We start from the raw sequence: 19,265 nt of genomic DNA, 5'->3' as shown, positions 1-19,265 counted from the left end.
CTGTTACGGATAACAAACATTTGTTCGCACGTTTTTGTGCAAACATCTGTTTTCGTGTCTACTGGAGGGAGATCTGGGAGTGGAATTGCTGGGTTATGTGTTAACTCTCGGGGGTAACATTTTAAGGACCTGCCACACTTTTCCAAAAAGTGGATGTGCTCCATTTCACGTCCCCGCCAGCAGCATATAAACTTCCCATGTCTCCTTATCCTCACAGACGCTTGTATGGTCCTTTCGTTCGTTATGGCCATTCGGGGGGAGGGGGTGTGTGAAATGGCAGCTGGTTTCCATACAGAGCATTTTAACTTAGTTACTTAATTAAAAAAAAATTCCTTAAATTTAAACCACTTGTATTACCGTGTGTGTTAATACTATGTGTTTTTCCATATGTCTTCTCTTCATACCATTGATTCGCTGGTGAGTTTTAAGTGAGTGTGAAGCTAATTTGATTCCATTCCTGTGGCCAGTTTTTTTCTATTTTTAATACCGTTCCATAAAGTGTTAATGATCGGTGCTTTATAAGATGTTTTACGATGGTTGGAAGCCTCCCCATTATTGCCTGCCTCTCCCAACAAATAGTCTTTGATATAATTGCCTTCATTTTTTTCTTGTTTTATCTAATATGTTTATTACGAAATACTTATTATGAAATATTTAAGGCATATGAACACTTGTCGTGTCTGCCCTTTTTTCTCTAAATGACTGTTATTGTGATTTTATCAAGCTATCCAAAGTATCCTGCTGTAATTTAAGTGGTTCTGCCTTAAATCTACATATTTACTTAGAGAGGTTTTTTGTTTTTTTTTTTTCTCTTTTACTTTCTCTGGTCACAGCCAGGTTTGTCTTAGTCATTTCAGGCTGCTGTAACCGAACACCCCAGGCTGGGTGGCTTACACGACACACATTTATATCTCATGGCTCTGGAGACTGGGAAGTCCCAAGATCAAGGTGCCAGCGGATCCAGTATCTGGTGAAGCCACTCTTCCTTTGTAGATAGCCACCCTGTCCTTGTATCCCCGTGTGGCAGGGACCAGAGAGGAAGCAGGCTTTCCCCTGCCTCTTCTTGGAAGCTCTCTGAACCCATCATGAGGGCTCCGTCCTCATGACCCAAGAACCAAAGGCCCTGCCTCCAAATACAGTCACACTTGGAATTTGGGCTTTAACGTATAAATGGGGTGTGGGGGGAACACAAACCTGTCTAGTTACCTTTTTTTTTCAAAGATTTTTTTAAGTTTATTTATTTTTGAGAGAGAGACAGAATGAGCAGAGGAGGGACAGAGGCAGGGGTGCGGAGGGGGGGACCCAGGCTCCAAAGCAGGCTCTGTCGACAGCAGGGAGCCCCATGCAGGGCTCAAACTCACGAACCCGTGAGCTCATGACATGAGCTGAAGTCGGAAGCTCAACTGACTCAGCCACCCAGGCGCCCCTCTGTTACTTACCTTTGTTATGTGAGAAGGCGCCATATTTATGTGGGTTTACCTAAAGCCCTGGGGCTTGGTAAGTTACAGTCCTCACTTCATAGACACACAGTCAGGGCACACACTCATCTTCTGCCTTGCTTGCTTTCTTCCATGTACTTCTCAGCCACCTTTCTTCTTGCCCATCCTCTATTGTTAGACAGCGTCTCTTAGGCATGTGCGCCAGAGTGTCATTTCATTGTGTTCCTGCTGAGGCAGCGGGCCGTGCCTCTGGGTTTTCTCATGAAGAGGAAGGTGTACTCGCAACCGCCTAAAAAAATACATCAAATGTAATGAGAAAGAAAACCGCAAATCATACCCTTTTGGGAGTTTTACTGGGAAAGGAAATTGGCATCTGTCATGAGGATTCTTCCTTTCTCGTCCAAATGAATTGGCTGTCATAAGTCTGCTGGATTTGAAGGGCACACTCTGATGCCACAAGTCACTGTGAGGTGAATGTCCAAGTTGGAGGAGGAAGAGGGGCCACATGTGGTAGGAGGTGACGCCAGAGAGGGTCGGGCTATACACAATCCAGGGACAAGAGGAGCCGTGGTTGGGGAAGAACAAGATCGGTGCATGAGGGCAAGGGGACTCTTCTGGATCGAACACCTACCTCAGAGGTGTCTCCAGAGGAGGGGTAAGGGCTGGTGCCTTCCAAACAGCATTCCTCTTGGGATCTGGAACATTGAGGAGAGCACCCTGTCTCCTCTCTTTAGCAGCCTGCCCTATGGAAACAACCTGAAAATCAGCTCATAGCACAAGACTTGGCCCAGGTACTCATGAGACCATCTCTGCGGACACCCTCGAACGTCTAGGATGAACCAGGAAGCCAAGTAGGTGACCTCTACCCTTTGCCCCCTCTCTTACCCTCCCACCCACTCCCTCACTCCCCTACCCAGATTACCCAGGTTTTCCTCTCTGGGCTGCCCCTGATATAACAAGCCTACCCTTAGCCACCATTCAGCTTGAGAGTGAAAGTCATGAGACACAGAAAATCAGGAAGGGCCTTGAGATGGCATCTGATTTACCCACCTTATAGATGATGTGACTGAGGCCCAGATAGAGAATAGACTTGCTCAAGGCTATGCTATGAGTGTATCAGCTAGGATAGGCCAATAACAAACAACCACCAATGTCCTGGTGGCTTATGACAACAAAAGCTTACTTCCTGATCCTACTTCTTGTCTATCGTCAATCAACTGGGACCTCTGTTCCGCATAATCCTCTTGCTGGACCCAGGCTAAAGGAGCAGCCAAGATCTGGAATACCGCTGGTCCCTGTGGTAGAGGGAAAGAGAGAGCATGGTGAATCACGCACTGGCTCTTAAAACTTCTGCACAGACATGACATGTGTCATTCTTCAGCATATTTCATTGGCCAAAGCAAGTGTTGTGGCCATACCTGATGTCAAGAGAGCAGGGAAGTGCAATCCTTCCAAGGGCCTAGAAAGAGGAGAAAGAGAATATCTGTGAACGGCCCTAATGCTGACCACAGAGAATTAGATACAGAGCCTGGTCAAGAATGCTCGTCTCCTAACTTTGGGGCTGAAGATCTTTCTACTATAATCCTCTGTCTCCAAGGCTATTTTCATAGAAATCTCAATGACCAATCATAATGTAATGTGCTCTTTCTCCCAGGGATGGTTACCCTTAAAGAGCGTGATGCTGTACCCCGAGGGGATCGAGCACTAATGCTAGAGATAAAGGCGTTGTGTCAGACCGGCAGGAGGACACATTTGAAGATGAAAGGACTTCCACAGAAATGATACCGTCCAGGCGCACCTCACTTCCGCCTGACGCCTTGTTGTCCTGGCTGATTTCTTTATGGACATCATGGACTTTGAACACTGTAGCCCGGAAAAGAAGCTGCACCCTGGGCCATAACCACATCCTCTTACCAAGATCACACAAAGTCCGGGGACTTGTCTGGTGCCATCTAGGGCTCCAAGGCCTCAGAAATGTACTGATCTGACAGGCGATAAATCTCAATTCTGAGCCTGGCTCTGCCATGGACTTTCAGTATGACTTTGGGTACATCCTTTCCCCTCGTTGGCCTCAGTCTTCCCGTCTGTTCAGTGGGGATGGTGATCCCTGCCTGCCCCATGGATGTGAGCATGTTTCATGAATTCTGAAGCTCTGTGTCTGAGAGAGGATCTATTGCCATCAGTCCAGTTGCCAAGGTATGACCAGAGGAGACTGGGGACACGTGCCCAGAGGCCTCTGGTGGGTGGGACTCAAGGGAACAGCTGCCGTCTGAACCTCAGGACACATAGTCCTGTGCCCCAGCCTCTGGGAGTTGCTAAGGCTGCTCCTGGGTGAGCCTCCCACTCTTCTCAGAAGTGGGGTCTCCATAGATGTGGGGATTATATGAGACACATAAAGCACTTAGAACATAGTATGTGCTTTCTAAGTGTTTGCTACTGTTGTTAAGGAAATAATGCCAGAAAGTTCATCTGGAAATGTTACAGCATTTTCCACTGTATCATGGACCACCAATTAGTTAACTAATTAGTTAACAACTAATGTTGTTTCCAATTTTATGTATATAAAAAGTCTTGAGGCGAACAGCTTTGCAATTAAAAATTTTGTGCACACCTATAATGATATCCTAAGGTTAGAGTGCTAGGAACAGATTTGCCGAATCAAAGGGACTGCATATTTTTTAAGCTTTGCTATGTAAGTGCCCCTGGCCTTATATTGGTATTCCTACCAGCAGGTTGAGAGTGCCAGTTTAGAAAAGGAGAAGTTGCTTCGAGAGAGAGCGATGGTTTGTGTTAGATTGGAATCAATTTCACTGAGCAGCAAAAAGCCCTAAAAAATAGTGCTTTAAATAGACATGTATTTCCTTGTCATGTAAGAGAAATTCAGGACAGGTGGAAAGGCTTACCTAACACCTTCTCTGCACTGGCTTCCACCTCATGATCCAATATGGCTGCCCAAAGTTCAGCCATCATGCTGACATTCCAAGCAATAGGAAGAAACAGAGAAAGATGTACAACACTTACATCTATATCCCATTGGCCAAAACTTAGTAAGATGGCTAATTCTAAATGCAAGGGAGGCTGGGAAATAAAGTCTATTCCAGATGATCAGGAAATATTCAGGGGTTCTGGTCCTAAGGAAGAAGGGGAGAACAGATTTTGGAGGACAACTAGTTGTCTCTGCCATGAGCTTAGCTCAGACAGAGAGCAGCACAAACAGGTCCATGGAAACAAGAAAAAATAAAGCATCCTCGGGAACCATCTGCAGGAGATAAACTGGACCATTTCAGAGCCAGGACACAGGCACAGATAATTGGGGGATAAGGAAAAGAAGCAAACCGCTGTCTGGGACCAATCCCTGGGTGCAGGCATTGAGACTCCATGAAGAAGCCACTTGTCTGCCTATTTACTGCCCCCCAGATATGGGAGGTGGTTCTTGACTACCCTCTTTGGCTTCCTTCTGGCTGAATTGTCCTCCTATTCACCTGTCTCCCAGCTCACCTGTCCTCCACCTCACCTGCCCCCCCACCCCCGCTCACCTGTCCTCCAACTCACCTGCCCCCCACCCCCGCTCACCTGTCCTCCAACTCACCTGCCCCCCACCCCCCGCTCACCTGTCCTCCAACTCACCTGCCCCCCACCCCCGCTCACCTGTCCTCCAACTCACCTGCCTCCCCACCCCTGCTCACCTGTCCTCCAACTCGCCTGCCCCCAGCTCACCTCTCCCTCAACTTACCTGCTCCACAGTTTACCTGCCTACCCTATCCCTGCAGGGCCAGCTCCTCATGGACCCCGTTAGCCTCCAGCTGGGCACCAAGAACCTGTGGAGCTTGCTCGTGAGGCTGCTCAGCAAAGACCCACAATGGCTAAATGCCAAGGTGAAGTTCTTCCTCCCCAAGATGGACCTGAGCTCCAGGAACAAGGCCGAGGATGCCACGCAGGGTGTCATGCTACAGCTCAACAGACTGCACACTCAAGGTCAGGCCACTTGGCAGGCGTTCATCCACTGTGTGTGCATGGAACTTGACGTGCCGCTGGACCTGGAGGTGCCGCTGCTGAGCACTTGGGGCCATGGAGACGGTAAGGGCAGACATAAGAGGCACAAAGCAGCCAGCCAGCCCCCTGCCATGAGAGCCAGGGAGGCCAGGGGAAGGCTGGGACCCACCCAAGTTACACAAAGACGACATGGTCAAGCCAGGAACAAAATTCTGTGTTTCTGAGCACTTTCCAGAGTAAATTCCCTATTTTCACCATATCAGCTGGGGACCTGGAAGATCCCTTCTTCCTGCTTCACCCCAGTTGCCTAGAAAGGCTGGATGCAAGGAGAGAAGGGACCAGTACCTACTTCCAAGCAAGAAATTCCAAATAGCCCATAATGCTCAAGACGTTTCTTTCTTCAGCACGGTCAGGAGCAGTTGTGGGGAGAGCCCTTTGACCTCGACGGGTGGGCAGGTGCATTGAACGCTGTTCAGTTCTGTGGGTGTTTCTTAGCACCTTCTGCTTACACAGCGTCGTGCGGAAACAAAACATTGAGGGCCAACAATGTTCCTGGGGAGGAAGGGAGAACTCATAGAAGAACTTAGCACACGGCAGAGCGTAGGATATGCAGGGGGGTTCACAGTGCGCATGCAGGTGTATGATCACACACACCTGTGCACAAACATGCATACACACAAGCATAAGCACATACCTATCCGTGCACAGACCTGCACATACATACACATTTCTGCCAGCAACTGCCTTCACCAGTTGTGTCCCCCACGGGTTGTGGAGCGTCCACTTTATTGCTCCCCTGCTGGGGACCTGCCCTGAGGGATGAGCCCTGAGAGCTGGTCCTAGGGCATCCCGCTGCATCCCCAGACCATGTGGCACTCTCCCCTTCTCTTTCAGGGTTCCCCAGCCAGCTGGAAACTGGTGAAGAAAGCCAACCTGAATCTCAGCTCCACCACGGTGAAAGCTGGGGTTGTGGAGCAGGAGGGGGTGGTAAGCATGCTAAGTCCCCACCTCAAACCCGGAGGAGGATGGTGGTGGCCAGCCAGCTGCTTCCCTTAAACCAGCCTCCTCCACCCTCTAACACATTTGCCTGTATCCCCGCCCCTCCCCATGGCTCCTAGTCCCGCCTCCTCCCCCTCTGCACCTGTTAAGGCTTTGGCCTGTTCTGATATAACCTGTTCCCAGGGGATCTAAGCTGGAGCCTCCCGAGAGAGTCTGAAGTTGACAGCTCCTGGGCACCTGCCAGAATCATGTCTCGTTTCACTAGGGGAAGTGTGTTCTCACTTCCCTGTCCCTAAGCCTCAGGGCCTCATATTCCAAACCCACAGACTCAGGCCTCCTCCTCATTTAGATACCTTGGGCATGATGCTGACCCATGGACTACTGTCCACACCCTGGAACCTCTGACTGATTTTTTGATGGAGTGCGGCAGGGATGGGGGTGGGGGGTCAGCAGTTAAATGGTGACCACCTCAGGATTTATTCACTCTATTCTCCAAACCTTTCTTTATGTTCATTTTTTTTAAAACTGTGGTAAAATGCACATAACATAAAACTTCTATCTTAACCATTTTTAAGCACACAGTTCAGTGGTATTAAGTACACTCTCATTACTGTGGGACCGTCTCCACCACCCATCTCCAGAACTCTTTCTGTCTTGGAAAACTGATACTCTATCCCCATTAAACACTAACTCCCCATTCCCCTCTTCTCCAGCCCCTGGGCCCTTTTATTCTCTGTCTTTATGATTTTCACTACTCTAAGTACCTCTTGTAAATGGAATCATTTTGTGACTGGCTCATTTCACTTAGCATAATGTTCTCAAGGTTCCTCCTACATGTTGTGGCAGAATTTCCTTCCTTTGTAAGGCTGAATAACATTCCATTGTATGTGTGTACCACACTTGACTTACCCATCCAACCCCTGATAAACACTAGGCTTGCTTCCACAGTTGGGCCATTGTGAATAATGCTGTTGTGAACATGGGTAAACAAATATTTCTTCAAAATCCTGCTTTCGGTTCTTTCTGAGTATATATTCAGAATCCAGGGTCATATGGTAACTCTATTTTGAATACTTTGAGGAACTGCCACACTGTTTCCACATTGGCAACACCATTTTGCATGCCCACCGACAGTACACAGGGGTTCCAATTTCTCCACATCCTTGCCGACCCTTGTGGTTTCCTGGTTTGTTTGTTTTTTATAATGGGTGTGAGGTGGTACCCATCTCACGGTAGTTTTGATTTCCATTTCCCTAACGATTGGTGATGTCGGCCATTTGTGTGTCGTCTTTGTAGATCAGTCTCTTCAAGTTCTTTGTTCCATGGTTTTAATTGCCTTGTTTGTTTTGTTGTTGTTGAGTTTAGGGGGTCTCTATATATTCTGAATGTTAATCCCTTTTCAGATACAGGCTTCACAGATACCTTTCATTCTGTAGGTTCTCTTTTTACTCTGTGGATAGTGTCTTTTGATGCACAAAATGTTTTTCACTTTCATGAAGCCTGGTTTGTCTGTTTTTTTCTTGTGTTACCTGTGCCTCGGTGCCATATCTGAGAAATCATTGCCAAATCCAATGTCGTGAAGCTTTTGTTTTATGTTTTCTTCTAAGACTTTTATTGCTTGAGATCTTATATCTCAGTCCTTGATCCGCTTTGAGTTAATTTTTGTGTATGATGTTAGGTAAAGGTCCAACTTCATTGTTTTGCATGTGGATGTCAAGTTTCCCCAGCACCGTTTGTTGGAAAGATTGTCCTTTCCCCATTAAATGGACGTGGCATCCTTGTCAAAAATTATGTGACCATATAAGTGAAGGTTTATTTCTGGACTGTCATGTCTGTTTTTATGCCAGTGCCATACTGTTTTGATTGCGTAGCTTGCTTGTAAGTTTTGAAATCAGGAAATGTGAGTCCTCCAACAAGGTTCTTCTTTTTTCAGGAGTGTTTTGGCTATTTGGGGTCCCTTGAGATTCCATATGAATTTTAGGATAGGTTTTCCTATTTCTGCAGAAAAGGTTATTGGGATTTGATGGGAATTTCACTGAATCTATAGATCATTTGGGGTAAGATTGCCATCTTAATAATAGTCTTCCAATGAGCCTAGGATATATTTCCATTTATTTATGCCTTCTTTAATTTCTTTCAACAATGTTTTCTACTTTTCGTCGTACAGGTTTTCCACCTGTTGGTGGTTAATTCTTAACCATTTTATTCTTTTGATGCTTTTGTAATTTCCTTTTTAGGTGGTTCATTATGTGTAGAAATGCAACTCATTTTTGTGTGATGACTTTGTATCCGGCTACTTTGCTGAATTCATTTATTCTAAAAAACTTTTTTGTGGAGTTTTTAAGGCTTTCTACATATAAGATCTTCTCATCCATAAACAGATTTTACTTCTTCCTTTCCAATTTAGATGCCTTTTATTTCTGTAGAAGTATGGGCTTTTTACTTATAGCTGTGCTTGGCATTAACATCAACAGGCTTTAACAGAACAGCCACTCCATAATCCCAGCTCCCCAGCAGATCAAAACTATTTGTCCTGGTCCCTGTCCCTTCTGGCTTAAATCATTGAACTGGCATAACTATCACATGGCTATGGCCAAGCCTGATTGATATTTAGCCAGTGAGTCCCTTATTAATAGAGAACTTGGGGAGCCTGGGTGGCTCAGTCGATTATGTGTCTGACTCTTGATTTCAGCTCAGGTCATGATCTCACAGTCATGGGATCAGGCCCCGCATCGGGCTCTGCATTGATGGCGTGGAACCTGCTTGGGATTCTGTCTCTCCATCTCTCTGCCCCTCCCCCACTTACAGGCACACGCTCTGTCTTTCTCAAAATAAATATATAAACATTTTTTTAAATAGAGGACTTATTGGAATATTGAAATACTCTCAAACAGGTTCCAGTTCCTCTTTGGGATCCCTGAGTCTCCTGTAAGCCAGCACCTATAAAAAGTCAACCAGGGAGTGCCTGGGTGGCTCAGTCATTGAGGGTCCAACTCTTCTTTTTTTTTTTTTTTTTTGTTTTTTTTTTTTTTGAGTGTCCCACTCTTGATTTTGGCTCAGGCCATGATCTCACGGTCGTGGGATTCAGCACCTGCACACTGAGCGTGGAGCCTGATTAAGATTTTTTTCCCTCTCTCTCTGTCCCTCTCCTGCACTCTTGTGTATGCATGAGCGATCTCTCTCTCTCTCTCTCTCTCTCTCTCTCTCTCTCAAATATAAACAAACAAAGAAAATCTTTTGAAATAAATAAATAATAAAAAAATTTTAAGTTAACACCTGGCAACACAAGGGACCTGTCAGGGCTGCTCTGATTGGTCACTAATGCCTGGCTGTAGGAATATCCCACATTACTTCTTCAAATTCTTCCCTAAGTCCTCTTTCCCTTCTTCCTCCCCTCCGTTCTCGCTCCCTTTCCTTCTTGTTTTCCTTCTCCCTTTCTTCCTTTCCCAACCTCTTTAGAAAGGCATTAAAGTGACTGTTGACAATCCATAACCGACAAGAATTCATGAAACCATTAAGGGAAGCATTAAACCAAATGTGGAAGATGTGAAATGAGGGCGATAAAACACACGGGGACAAGAGAGAAGGCACAGGCCTGGCCCATTGGAAACTCCACTTTTCTAACCAGCAGTGGCCTCGACAGACCTGGGTCTTTCCCAAGCCGTGCAGTGCTTGGGGCCACGTGTTCCCAAGGCTGCTGGCTGTGGGCCCAGCTCCCTGCAGCCTGGGAGATCCCCAGCCCAGAGCCTCCAGGCCTCTAACACAGGCCTGAGACCCACTTCTGCAAACAGAAGCTGGTGTTGATGCAGCCTTTGCCCGTCGCTCAGTCCCTGGGTGTGGAGACACTTGTCTGCCTGCTACGTATTTGTGGACTGGAGCTCCCCAAAGGTGCTTGTGCCCCCTCAGCCCAGGCTCCCAAACGTTGTCCCTTACCCTTCTTTCGTTCTTTCCAGGCCTCAAGCGGCCTCATCAGAGCTGTGGGTCCTCACCCCGCCCGAAGCAGTGTAGGAAGCAGCAGCTAGGTGGGTACGAAGGTGAGGAGAGACCCAGACGTAAGGATTGGATTACCTTGGTGCTAGGGCACAGATCCTGGACTCTGTGCCCTGTTGACAAGCCTCCAAGGGCCCGGTGACTCTTGTTTTCCAAGCTTCCGGTAGATATGGACTGGAGGTCTTGGGTGGGCAGAGGAGAGGCTGGGTCTGGCAAGGAGGACCTCCCCCACAGGAGGCCACAGGGCCTTCTCCAGAGACGGTGCAGCTGAAGGAGCTTGAAGCACTCCCAGTAGATTGCAACTTCATCATCTGGGCTCTTACGGGGACACCATTTCCTCAGGATTGAGGGAGCCTCAGGGAGGTGACCAGCATGACCTCAGACCTGGACCCTCAGTGGCCAGTTTAGAGATAGGCGGGATACCAGGGAGACCCCAGCACCACCGCAAGGCCTGGGGACGGCCGAGGACCAGCTAGGCCAGAGGGAGTGGAAAAGACAGAACTGCTCTCTTTTCTCCACCAGTTGTCCAGAAGGGTCCTTATTCTCAACCAGTTGTCCCCAGTATCCCCTTACAGTGGCTCCAGTCCTTCCCCTGGGCCACCCAAGATCTCCCAGTGATCCAGCAATTAAAAAGTTAGTACCTCGCGCGGTAAGGGCCCAGCTCCAATTCCGACTGGTCAGCGCTTGGGCCTACAGGGTATTAGCGCTCACCCCTTGGCATTGCAGCCCCGAAATATTAGGGAGAGGAACGGGCTACTGAGATACACAGTCTGTTCCAAGAAGATGCTGCGAAGGGAGTGCTCCACTTTTCCTCCCCATCCCGTTGAAAGCTTTACATGTAGACTGTTGCAAAACAAACAGAACCACGATCCATGCTTCCCCGGTCGGACTTCCCTATTTCAATGGCCCAAAGGCCATTCTACAGAACCTGTGCTTCTGTAGAACCAGTTCCTTCTAGGGATTTGGTTGGTACAACAGCCCCCGTGCGCTCTTGCCAGCCCTCCCACACCTATATATACACAGCTGAGGCCACAGGCTCCCAACTGCCAGTACTGGGGTGAGGGGATCTGGGGGTGGGGGGCTCCAGCCTTCATGCCTCTCCCTGCCCCTTGCAGAGCTGGCCAAGAGGTACCTGCAGCTGCTGAGGAGTTCTGCCCAGCAGCGCTATGGCAGCAGGACGCGCCGGCCAGGGCAACCCCTTGCCTTCCACCAGGCCTATATCCCGCCAATCCTGCAGTGGAGCCGGGCCACAGCACCCTTCAACACTCAGGAGGGGGCCATCCTGGGGGACCCCAAGGCAGAAGATGGCACTGAGGCGAGCATCCTGGACCTCTTCAACACCAAGGCCGACAAGGGTCCGAGGGTGACGGTGCTCCTGGGGAAGGCGGGCATGGGCAAGACCACACTGGCCCACCGGCTCTGCCAGAAGTGGGCTGACGGCCAGCTGGACCGCTTCCAGGCCCTGTTCCTTTTTGAATTCCGCCAGCTCAACCTGATCACAGAGTTCCTGACGCTGCCCCAGCTTCTTTTTGATCTGTACCTGAGCCCCGAGGCAGGCCCCGACTTGGTCTTCCAGTACCTGGAGGAGAATGCTAAGGGAGTCCTGCTGATCTTTGACGGACTGGACCAGGCCCTCCACCCCCATTCCAGCAAGGACACTGCAGGTCCTGAGGCCCCAAGTCCAGCCCTTGCCCTCTTCTCCGGACTCTGCAAAGGGACCCTCCTGCCTGGCTGCTGGGTATTGGCCACCTCCCGTCCAGGGAAGCTGCCCGACTGTCTGCCCACAGAGGCGGCCATGGTCCACATGTGGGGCTTTGACAGGCCGCGGGTGGAGGAGTACGTGGGCCGCTTCTTCAGTAACCAGCCGTGGCAGGAGGCAGCCCTGGCAGAGCTGAGGGAAAACAGACATCTCCAGAGCATGTGCGCGGTGCCCGCAGTATGCCAAGTCACCTGCCTCTGCCTCTACCATCTGCTCCCAAGCAGCTCTCCAGGCCAATCTGCGGCCCTTCTGCCCACCGTGACTCAGAACTATGTGCAGATGGTATCTACCCTCGGCCCCCGTGGGCACCTGCTTCCTGAGTCCCTGCTGGGCCTCAGCGAGGTGGCCCTGAGGGGTCTGGAGACCGGGAAGGTTATCTTCTCTGTAGGAGACATCCCTCCCCCCATGATGGCCTTTGGGGCTGCCCTCGGCTTGTTGACCTCCTTCTGCATCTGCACAGGCCCTGGGCACCAGGAGACAGGCTATGCCTTCACCCACCTCAGCCTGCAGGAGTTTTTTGCCGCCTTGCACCTGATGGCCAGCCCCGAGGTGGACAAAAATGCACTTGCCCACTATGTCACCCTCAGTTCTCGCTGGGTGCTGCGGACCAAAGCTAGACTGGGCCTCTTAGACCACCTCCCCACCTTCCTGGCTGGGCTGGCGTCCCGCGCCTGCTGTCCCTTCCTCAGCCACGTGGCACAGAGGGACGAGGTGTGGGTGGGTGCCAGGCAGGCTGAGGTGATGCAGGCCTTGAGGAAGTTGGCCACCCGCAGGCTCACGGGACCGAAGGTTGTGGCACTCTGTCACTGCGTGGGTGAGACCCAGGAGCCTGAGCTGGCCAGCCTCATGGCCCAAAGCCTCCCCTGTCACCTGTCCTTCCACAATTTCCCACTGACCTATGCTGACCTGGCTTCCCTGAACAACATCCTGGGGCACAGGAATGCCCCCATCCAGCTGGATTTTGAAGGCTGCCCCCTGGAGCCCCACTGCCCTGAGGCCCTGGCAGGCTGTAAGCAGGTAGAGAATCTCAGGTGAGCTTTTCTTGCTGAGGGAGGCTGGGTACGAATCTCAAACATCAGAACAGATAGTCTGAACTACCGCTTAGCCTGAGAGCCGGTGGGGAAGCTCCATGCCTCGCCAAGACCTTAGGGTCCAGTTGGCCCTCCTTTTGCTGCGGTTGCTAGGCTTTTAGTCTCCCCCTCCCTCTCAGCCGTGAGCTGGAGCCTCCGCGTCCAGAGGTGGTTTGACTTCTGGCAGGCTACTTAACCTCTCGGCCTGAGTTTCTTCCTCCCTAAAATGAATTCATGGTAATACCAACTGCGTGGGGTGGTTGGGAGAGGGGGTAAGAGAATACGGGGAAGACCCTCCTTAGCCAGTGCCTGGCTCATGGTGGAGGCTCAGTATGCGTAGTAGTAGCTGGAGAAAAGGTGAGGCTCATAACAGAGAACCCTTCCCCCCGAATACAGTGGGTTAAATAATGTTGAATTTTGTTTCGCTGTCACGGGAGACCCAGAGGTCAGTGGTCCAGGTCGGTGAGATGGCTCAGCTCTGTGTGGTCCTGCAGGGACCCAGATCCCTCCCACTGTCTCTCCGTCATCTCCTTGGGCGTCTGAATCTGCATGGTCAAAGCTGGGTCATGGGCATATCCGTGTTCTGGCTTAGGGGAAGGGAAGGGGAGCATATACTCGATACACCCAGCGTATTAAAGCCCACACACGTGGACACAGAGCACATTCTTTCCACTCACATTCCAGTGGTGACAACATAGTCATATAGCCACCCTGAGCTGCAAGGGAGGCTGGAAATGCCATCTCTGACTGGGAAACCACGTTCCCAATTAGAGCAGTGGAAAATGGGTTTCAATGGACAGTTAGCAGTGTCTGCCATAATATGTATTTGTTACTACTACGAACAGCAACTACTGCTACCACTATTAACATAACTGTATTCAGTTCCATCCGTCAGAGGAGGGGGTGGGTGATGGCCTCTAAGCCCTGTTCCGCGCTGATCCTCTGCCATCTTGCCTCTTCCTGTGGCAGCTTTAAGAGCAGGAAGTGTGGGGACGCCTTTGCAGAAGCCCTCTCCAGGAGCCTGCCGACAATGGGGAGCCTGAAGAAGCTGGGGTGAGCCAGGGCTTGGGTCCAAGAGGAATCCTCAGCCAGAGATGCCTGGAACTCTCCCCTCTCCCTTCAACCCTGCACAGGGCAGATTCCTGGCCTACCCCCTTTCCCATCTCTGTTCCTTCCCACCCTCTTTGCTTATCCTGTAGGTTAGCGGGAAGTAAGATCACTGCCCAAGGCATCGGCCGCCTGGTGCAGGCTTTGCCCCTCTGTCCACAGCTGGAAGAGGTCAGGTGAGTGATCTCCAGGAAGACCTGCTGGCTATGGGGACAAGTCACTTCCCAGGTCCCTGTGCACCCCCTGGAGCCTGTGATGAATCCTGCATATTCCATCAGGATCTGGCCAGTTGTTTTTCAATGGGACCCGGAAAGGGGAGGCATAGATCCAAGAACTGTGTGGGGCTGGATCCAAACACAAGGCTCCCAAAGACCCTAGAGCACTGCTTCCCTCATCTAATATTTTGCTCCATCTTTAAGGAGCTTGAATTTTGAGCCCTCTTTCCGTGACCCTGAGAGAAGGGATAGCAGCGTGTAGGCAGGTGTTGGGCACTGTGGATACAAGTAAGTGCATGAAACACACACATACCTTCACACTCGTGCACCTATGTATTCACACTTGCACTCTCCTGCTCTCCTGACCTGCACATTCATAGGTGTGCACACATGCATGCACACTTAGATCCACATACACACTTAGATGCAATTACACACTAACTAAGCACATGAGCACAAATATACTCCTGCCCTGTGTTTGTGATGAGTAGCCTGAGAGGGGTGGAGCCAGGGAACCTTCTCAGCAGTTCATTGGTAGAACCATCACTAGCTTATATGGCACCTTTATGAGACTTAGAAAAGGCATCCATTCATCCAGAGAGATGCAGCCTGGCACTAGGTTGTACTGGTTGTTGAGTGGAGTGTAGGACCTCAGCTCCTATTCCCCACAGCTGAGTGCCTTTATGTGGGATCACTAGGTGATAGGAGAAAAGATTAAGGTCACTCTCAATAATCAGGAAAAACAGCGTTAACAATTCACATTTCCAAACCTTTGCACTGACCAGAGCAATCATGCACAAAGGTACCCTCACACTTCTGTCCCTCCAGCTAGGAACTCAGGCAAGGCTGGGTTGTGGACTCCATTTGACAGATGGAGAATGTGAGCCTGGAAAGAATGTGCTTGGACTAGGGGTCAAGGCCAGAGCTGGGGATGGAGGCAGCATCTCCTTTATCCAGTCTAGACTCTGCTTATCACCTAGGAGCCGAGAGGCCCTAATAAACTCTAGCCTCAGGCACATCCCAGACATAGCCCTGAGAGCAGGGTGCTGGGTGTCCTCATTGCGCTTCATGAGGCCTTCACAGCCCCGTTATCTGGATCTCTTGGGCCTAGGCAGGAGCTCCCCTTTGGGGCTGAATAGGGACAGAAGTGAGGCTGGCAGAGGGCCTTTCCACTTAGCTGGGCTTACTGGATACTGTGGAGCAGGCCACCAACACCTTGTGGGCCTATGACTTGTGTCTCCTGCACAAAGGCAGCCATATCACCTGTCAACTGGGGCTCCCAAATCCCCCAACTCCATGGCTGAGGGGCTGGGCCTTGGTCTCCCTGCAGTTTTCAGGATAACCAGCTCAAGGACGGGGTGTTGCTGAACATTGTGGAGGTGCTTCCTTGTTTGCCGCGGCTCCAGAAGCTTGAGTAAGCAGTCTTTCCACCCCTTTGCCTGAGTCACCCTCCTCCCTGGAGAGCAAAGAAAGTCTCTTCAGGAGCCCATGGGATATAGGGTTCACTCCTGACACCCTTGCCACAATCTTGCAGCCTGAGCCGCAACAGTGTCTCCATGTCAACCTTACTCTGCTTGACAAAGGTAGCAATCACAAGCCCTGCTGTCAGGATGCTGCAGGTCAGGTGAGCAGGAATGGAATCTGGGCCTCAGGGTCTTGAGAAAAGGGGAGGGGAAGGTAGTGGGTGGGAAAAGGAGCACCTAGTCTGCAAGACCTACATGTGTGGGCACCTGAATTTGTTTTATTCATATCGGTATCTCCAGAGCCTAGTTCAGATATGGCACCTGGTACTCAGTATATAGTGGATGGATAGAAGGATGGATGGATGGATGGATGGACGGATGGACGGATGGACGGACGGACGGACGGACGGAAGGACGGATGGACGGATGGTTGAATGAGTAGAATAATGGACGGATAGATGAATGGATGGACAGATAGTTGAAGGAATGGATCAACAGATCTAGGAAGCATAGGCCTAGCCCAGGGGATAATTAGCCGCATGTTGCTCTCCATGGTGCTGAACTAGGGATACCTGTATGGATTATGGAGTAGGTTAAGTGCCATGCAAACCTAAAATACTGTAACTCCCATAAAAACTCTTTGCATTCCTAATTTTTAAAAGTCTTCTCTGGGGGTGCCTGGGTGGCGCAGTCGGTTAAGCCTCTGACTTCAGCCAGGTCACGATCTCGCGGTCCGTGGGTTTGAGCCCCGCGTCGGGCTCTGGGCTGATGGCTCAGAGCCTGGAGCCTGTTTCCGATTCTGTGTCTCCCTCTCTCTCTGCCCCTCCCCTGTTCATGCTCTGTCTCTCTCTGTCCCAAAAATAAATAAACGTTGAAAAAAAAAAGTTAAAAGTCTTCTCTGGAAAAAAAAAGTCATTTCTGTAAAAATTGCTTTCCTGACTTTTAAAAACACTCTTTAAGTATTCATCAAGCAATAGCATAGTCACAATTTTAATTTCTGATTTGGGGCACTTTTGCCAGTTGTTTCTCTGTTGATTACAAAATCAGCTTTTTCTAGATGTTTGGAACAGCAAGGGGTGTGCAGGCAGGGGGTATTGTGCTGGTTTCCAGTCCACTGGTTTCATGGCTCGGTGTCTGACTCTTGCAGGGAGGCGGACCTCATCTTCCTTCTTTCCCCGCCCACGGAGACAGCTGCAGAACTTCAAGGGTAAGAACGTAGAAAGGGGGTGAGTCTGGGCTCATTCTTAAGAGCAGTCTGGGCTCAAGCAGTTGCAGGGAAAGGTGGGCAAGAGAGCACATGAAGAGTTGGAATGTGGGGCTGCTTCTTGCTATGGCTGCCCTGAGAAATGACTTACTTCTCAGAGTTGGCAAAGAACTTTAACTTCCTCTAGCATATCTGGACCACATCTGGCCCCTGTGATGAGGGAGCATCCCCAGAAGTCTCAGAGCAAGGCAGGCCCTTAGGGAAGGCATGAATATACTGTTAGGTTGGCATTAGTATGTGGAGAACACTCTGGAAAACTCTTCCATCTAAAAAAAAGGGGCCTGGGGGCGCCTGGGTGGCGCAGTCGGTTAAGCGTCCGACTTCAGCCAGGTCACGATCTCGCGGCCCGTGGGTTCGAGCCCCGCATCAGGCTCTGGGCTGATGGCTCAGAGCCTGGAGCCTGTTTCCGATTCTGTGTCTCCCTCTCTCTCTGCCCCTCCCCCGTTCATGCTGTGTCTCTCTCTGTCCCAAAAATAAATAAACGTTGAAAAAAAAAATTTTAAAAAAAGGGGCCTGGGTAGTTCAGTCACTTGAGTGTCTGCCTCTTGATTTCTGCTCAGGTCATGATCCCAGGGTCATGGGATCAAGCCCCATGTCTTAAGATTGTCTCTCTCTCTCTCTCTCTGTCTCCCTCTGTCCCTCCCCCATGCTTTTGTGTGCTCTCTCTCTCTCTCTCAAAATAAATAAACAAATAATAAATTAATAAATTAAAAAATTTTAAAAAGAGAAGACAATGATACCTACATCTCAGAGTTACTCTGAGGATTGAATGAATTAACGCATTTAATGTACTTAAAATACTACTGACATCCAGGTGACACTCAGGTGCTGGCTATTCCAGCTGTGCATGGATTCCAGCTTGGCTAATCCTGCATGGGTGAAGAAAGGGAAATTGCCTTTCCATGAAAGAACATTGCAACTAGGCTTCCTCATACCCCTCCCTGGCTGAGACACACAGACAGATGATGTTTTATGTCCTTGGGCAAGTCTTTTCTCTGAGCTTCAGTTTCCTCACCCATACAATGATCCGGTAGGACCAATGTCTTTTTCTCCTTCAACTGTATAGCTGTGATGCCCAATATGGTAGCCACTAGCCACATGTGGTGATTCAGATGTATATTAATTAAAATGAAGTAAAGTGAACCTTTGAATTTATCAGTCACATTAGCCGCATTTCAGGTACTCAATGACCATGGGAGGCTAGTGTCTCCCGCAGCGGGTGGCACAGATATAAAACATCCTCATCATCGTGTAAAGTTCTTTTGGACAATGCCAATCTAGAGGTCTGTGAAAACGTAACTAATAATGTTCCAGCTTCTCGGCAGCCTCCAACCCTCCCCTGGCCCAGTGAGAGAGAGCCTGGGTGTGCCCTGGCCCCCACAACCTGGACCCACACACAGTCCATGCTTCCAACCTTCTGAACTACAGGTAGCACATATACAGATGGAAGGCTTCAACATTGAAATAGCAGCTTCTTTTTACTAAGCTTCAATTTTGTGCTTATGCGGGGCACTTGACCGTGCATCATCTCATTTAATCCTTCAATCACTCTGTGTTAGATATTGTTGTCCCATTTTGGAAAAGAACAGTGGAAGCTCAGATAGGTGAAGTGACTTGCCCAAGGCCACACTGCTATATATAAGGCAGAGCCAGAATTTGAATAAAGCCTATTTGACCTCCGACCTTTTGCTCTCCTTGCTCTGCTGAATTACACCTTCAGCACCTTCAAACAACTGTCTTTGTTACTCATTCACTTTGGGTCATGCTGCAGGGTCTTCAGCCCCTAGAACCTAAAATAAGAGGTTTGGCTCATCAGGTCTTAGACACTTAAGCCAAGGCCAGTGTTGGATTTGCTCTTTGCAGGGCATCAGACCTACAGGGAAGTGCCAGCCAGAGGAAAGAGGCTCAGAGCAGAAGCCTGGCACTCAGGTACCTCTGTGGGCTCCATTGTCTTAAGGGGAGGGAT

At 49.7% G+C, this 19,265-nt stretch overlaps 1 protein-coding gene across 13 annotated transcripts in view; it reads left to right on the top strand.

The window, feature by feature from the left end:
- Window positions 1-19,265, top strand: part of NLRC5 (NLR family CARD domain containing 5) — a 227,302-nt gene that overhangs the window by 24,113 nt on the left and 183,924 nt on the right. For 4 of the 13 annotated variants that reach the window (XR_015244780.1, XM_086689366.1, XM_086689360.1 and 1 more), the window contains exons 2-13: window positions 2,174-2,290; window positions 3,094-3,635; window positions 5,210-5,516; window positions 6,327-6,419; window positions 10,385-10,465; window positions 11,537-13,211; window positions 14,220-14,303; window positions 14,450-14,533; window positions 15,903-15,986; window positions 16,107-16,196; window positions 17,183-17,242; window positions 19,163-19,228. Coding sequence is in view for 12 of the 13 variants with exons in the window: in XM_086689366.1 (XP_086545492.1) it covers window positions 5,222-5,516; window positions 6,327-6,419; window positions 10,385-10,465; window positions 11,537-13,211; window positions 14,220-14,303; window positions 14,450-14,533; window positions 15,903-15,986; window positions 16,107-16,196; window positions 17,183-17,242; window positions 19,163-19,228 (2,612 nt within the window). In the remaining variant the exon portion in view is untranslated. The remainder of the gene's footprint in view (window positions 1-2,173; window positions 2,291-3,093; window positions 3,636-5,209; window positions 5,517-6,326; window positions 6,420-10,384; window positions 10,466-11,536; window positions 13,212-14,219; window positions 14,304-14,449; window positions 14,534-15,902; window positions 15,987-16,106; window positions 16,197-17,182; window positions 17,243-19,162; window positions 19,229-19,265) is intronic. The other 9 variants (XM_086689365.1, XM_086689370.1, XM_086689364.1 and 6 more) reach the window with 7 other exon arrangements.

The sequence above is a fragment of the Puma concolor genome, chromosome E2 (assembly GCF_028749965.1).
Source record: "Puma concolor isolate L17-30 chromosome E2, mPumCon1.1.hap2, whole genome shotgun sequence".
In the NCBI taxonomy this organism is placed as follows: Eukaryota; Metazoa; Chordata; class Mammalia; order Carnivora; family Felidae; genus Puma; species Puma concolor.
This window is presented reverse-complemented; position numbering and strand designations above follow the sequence as displayed.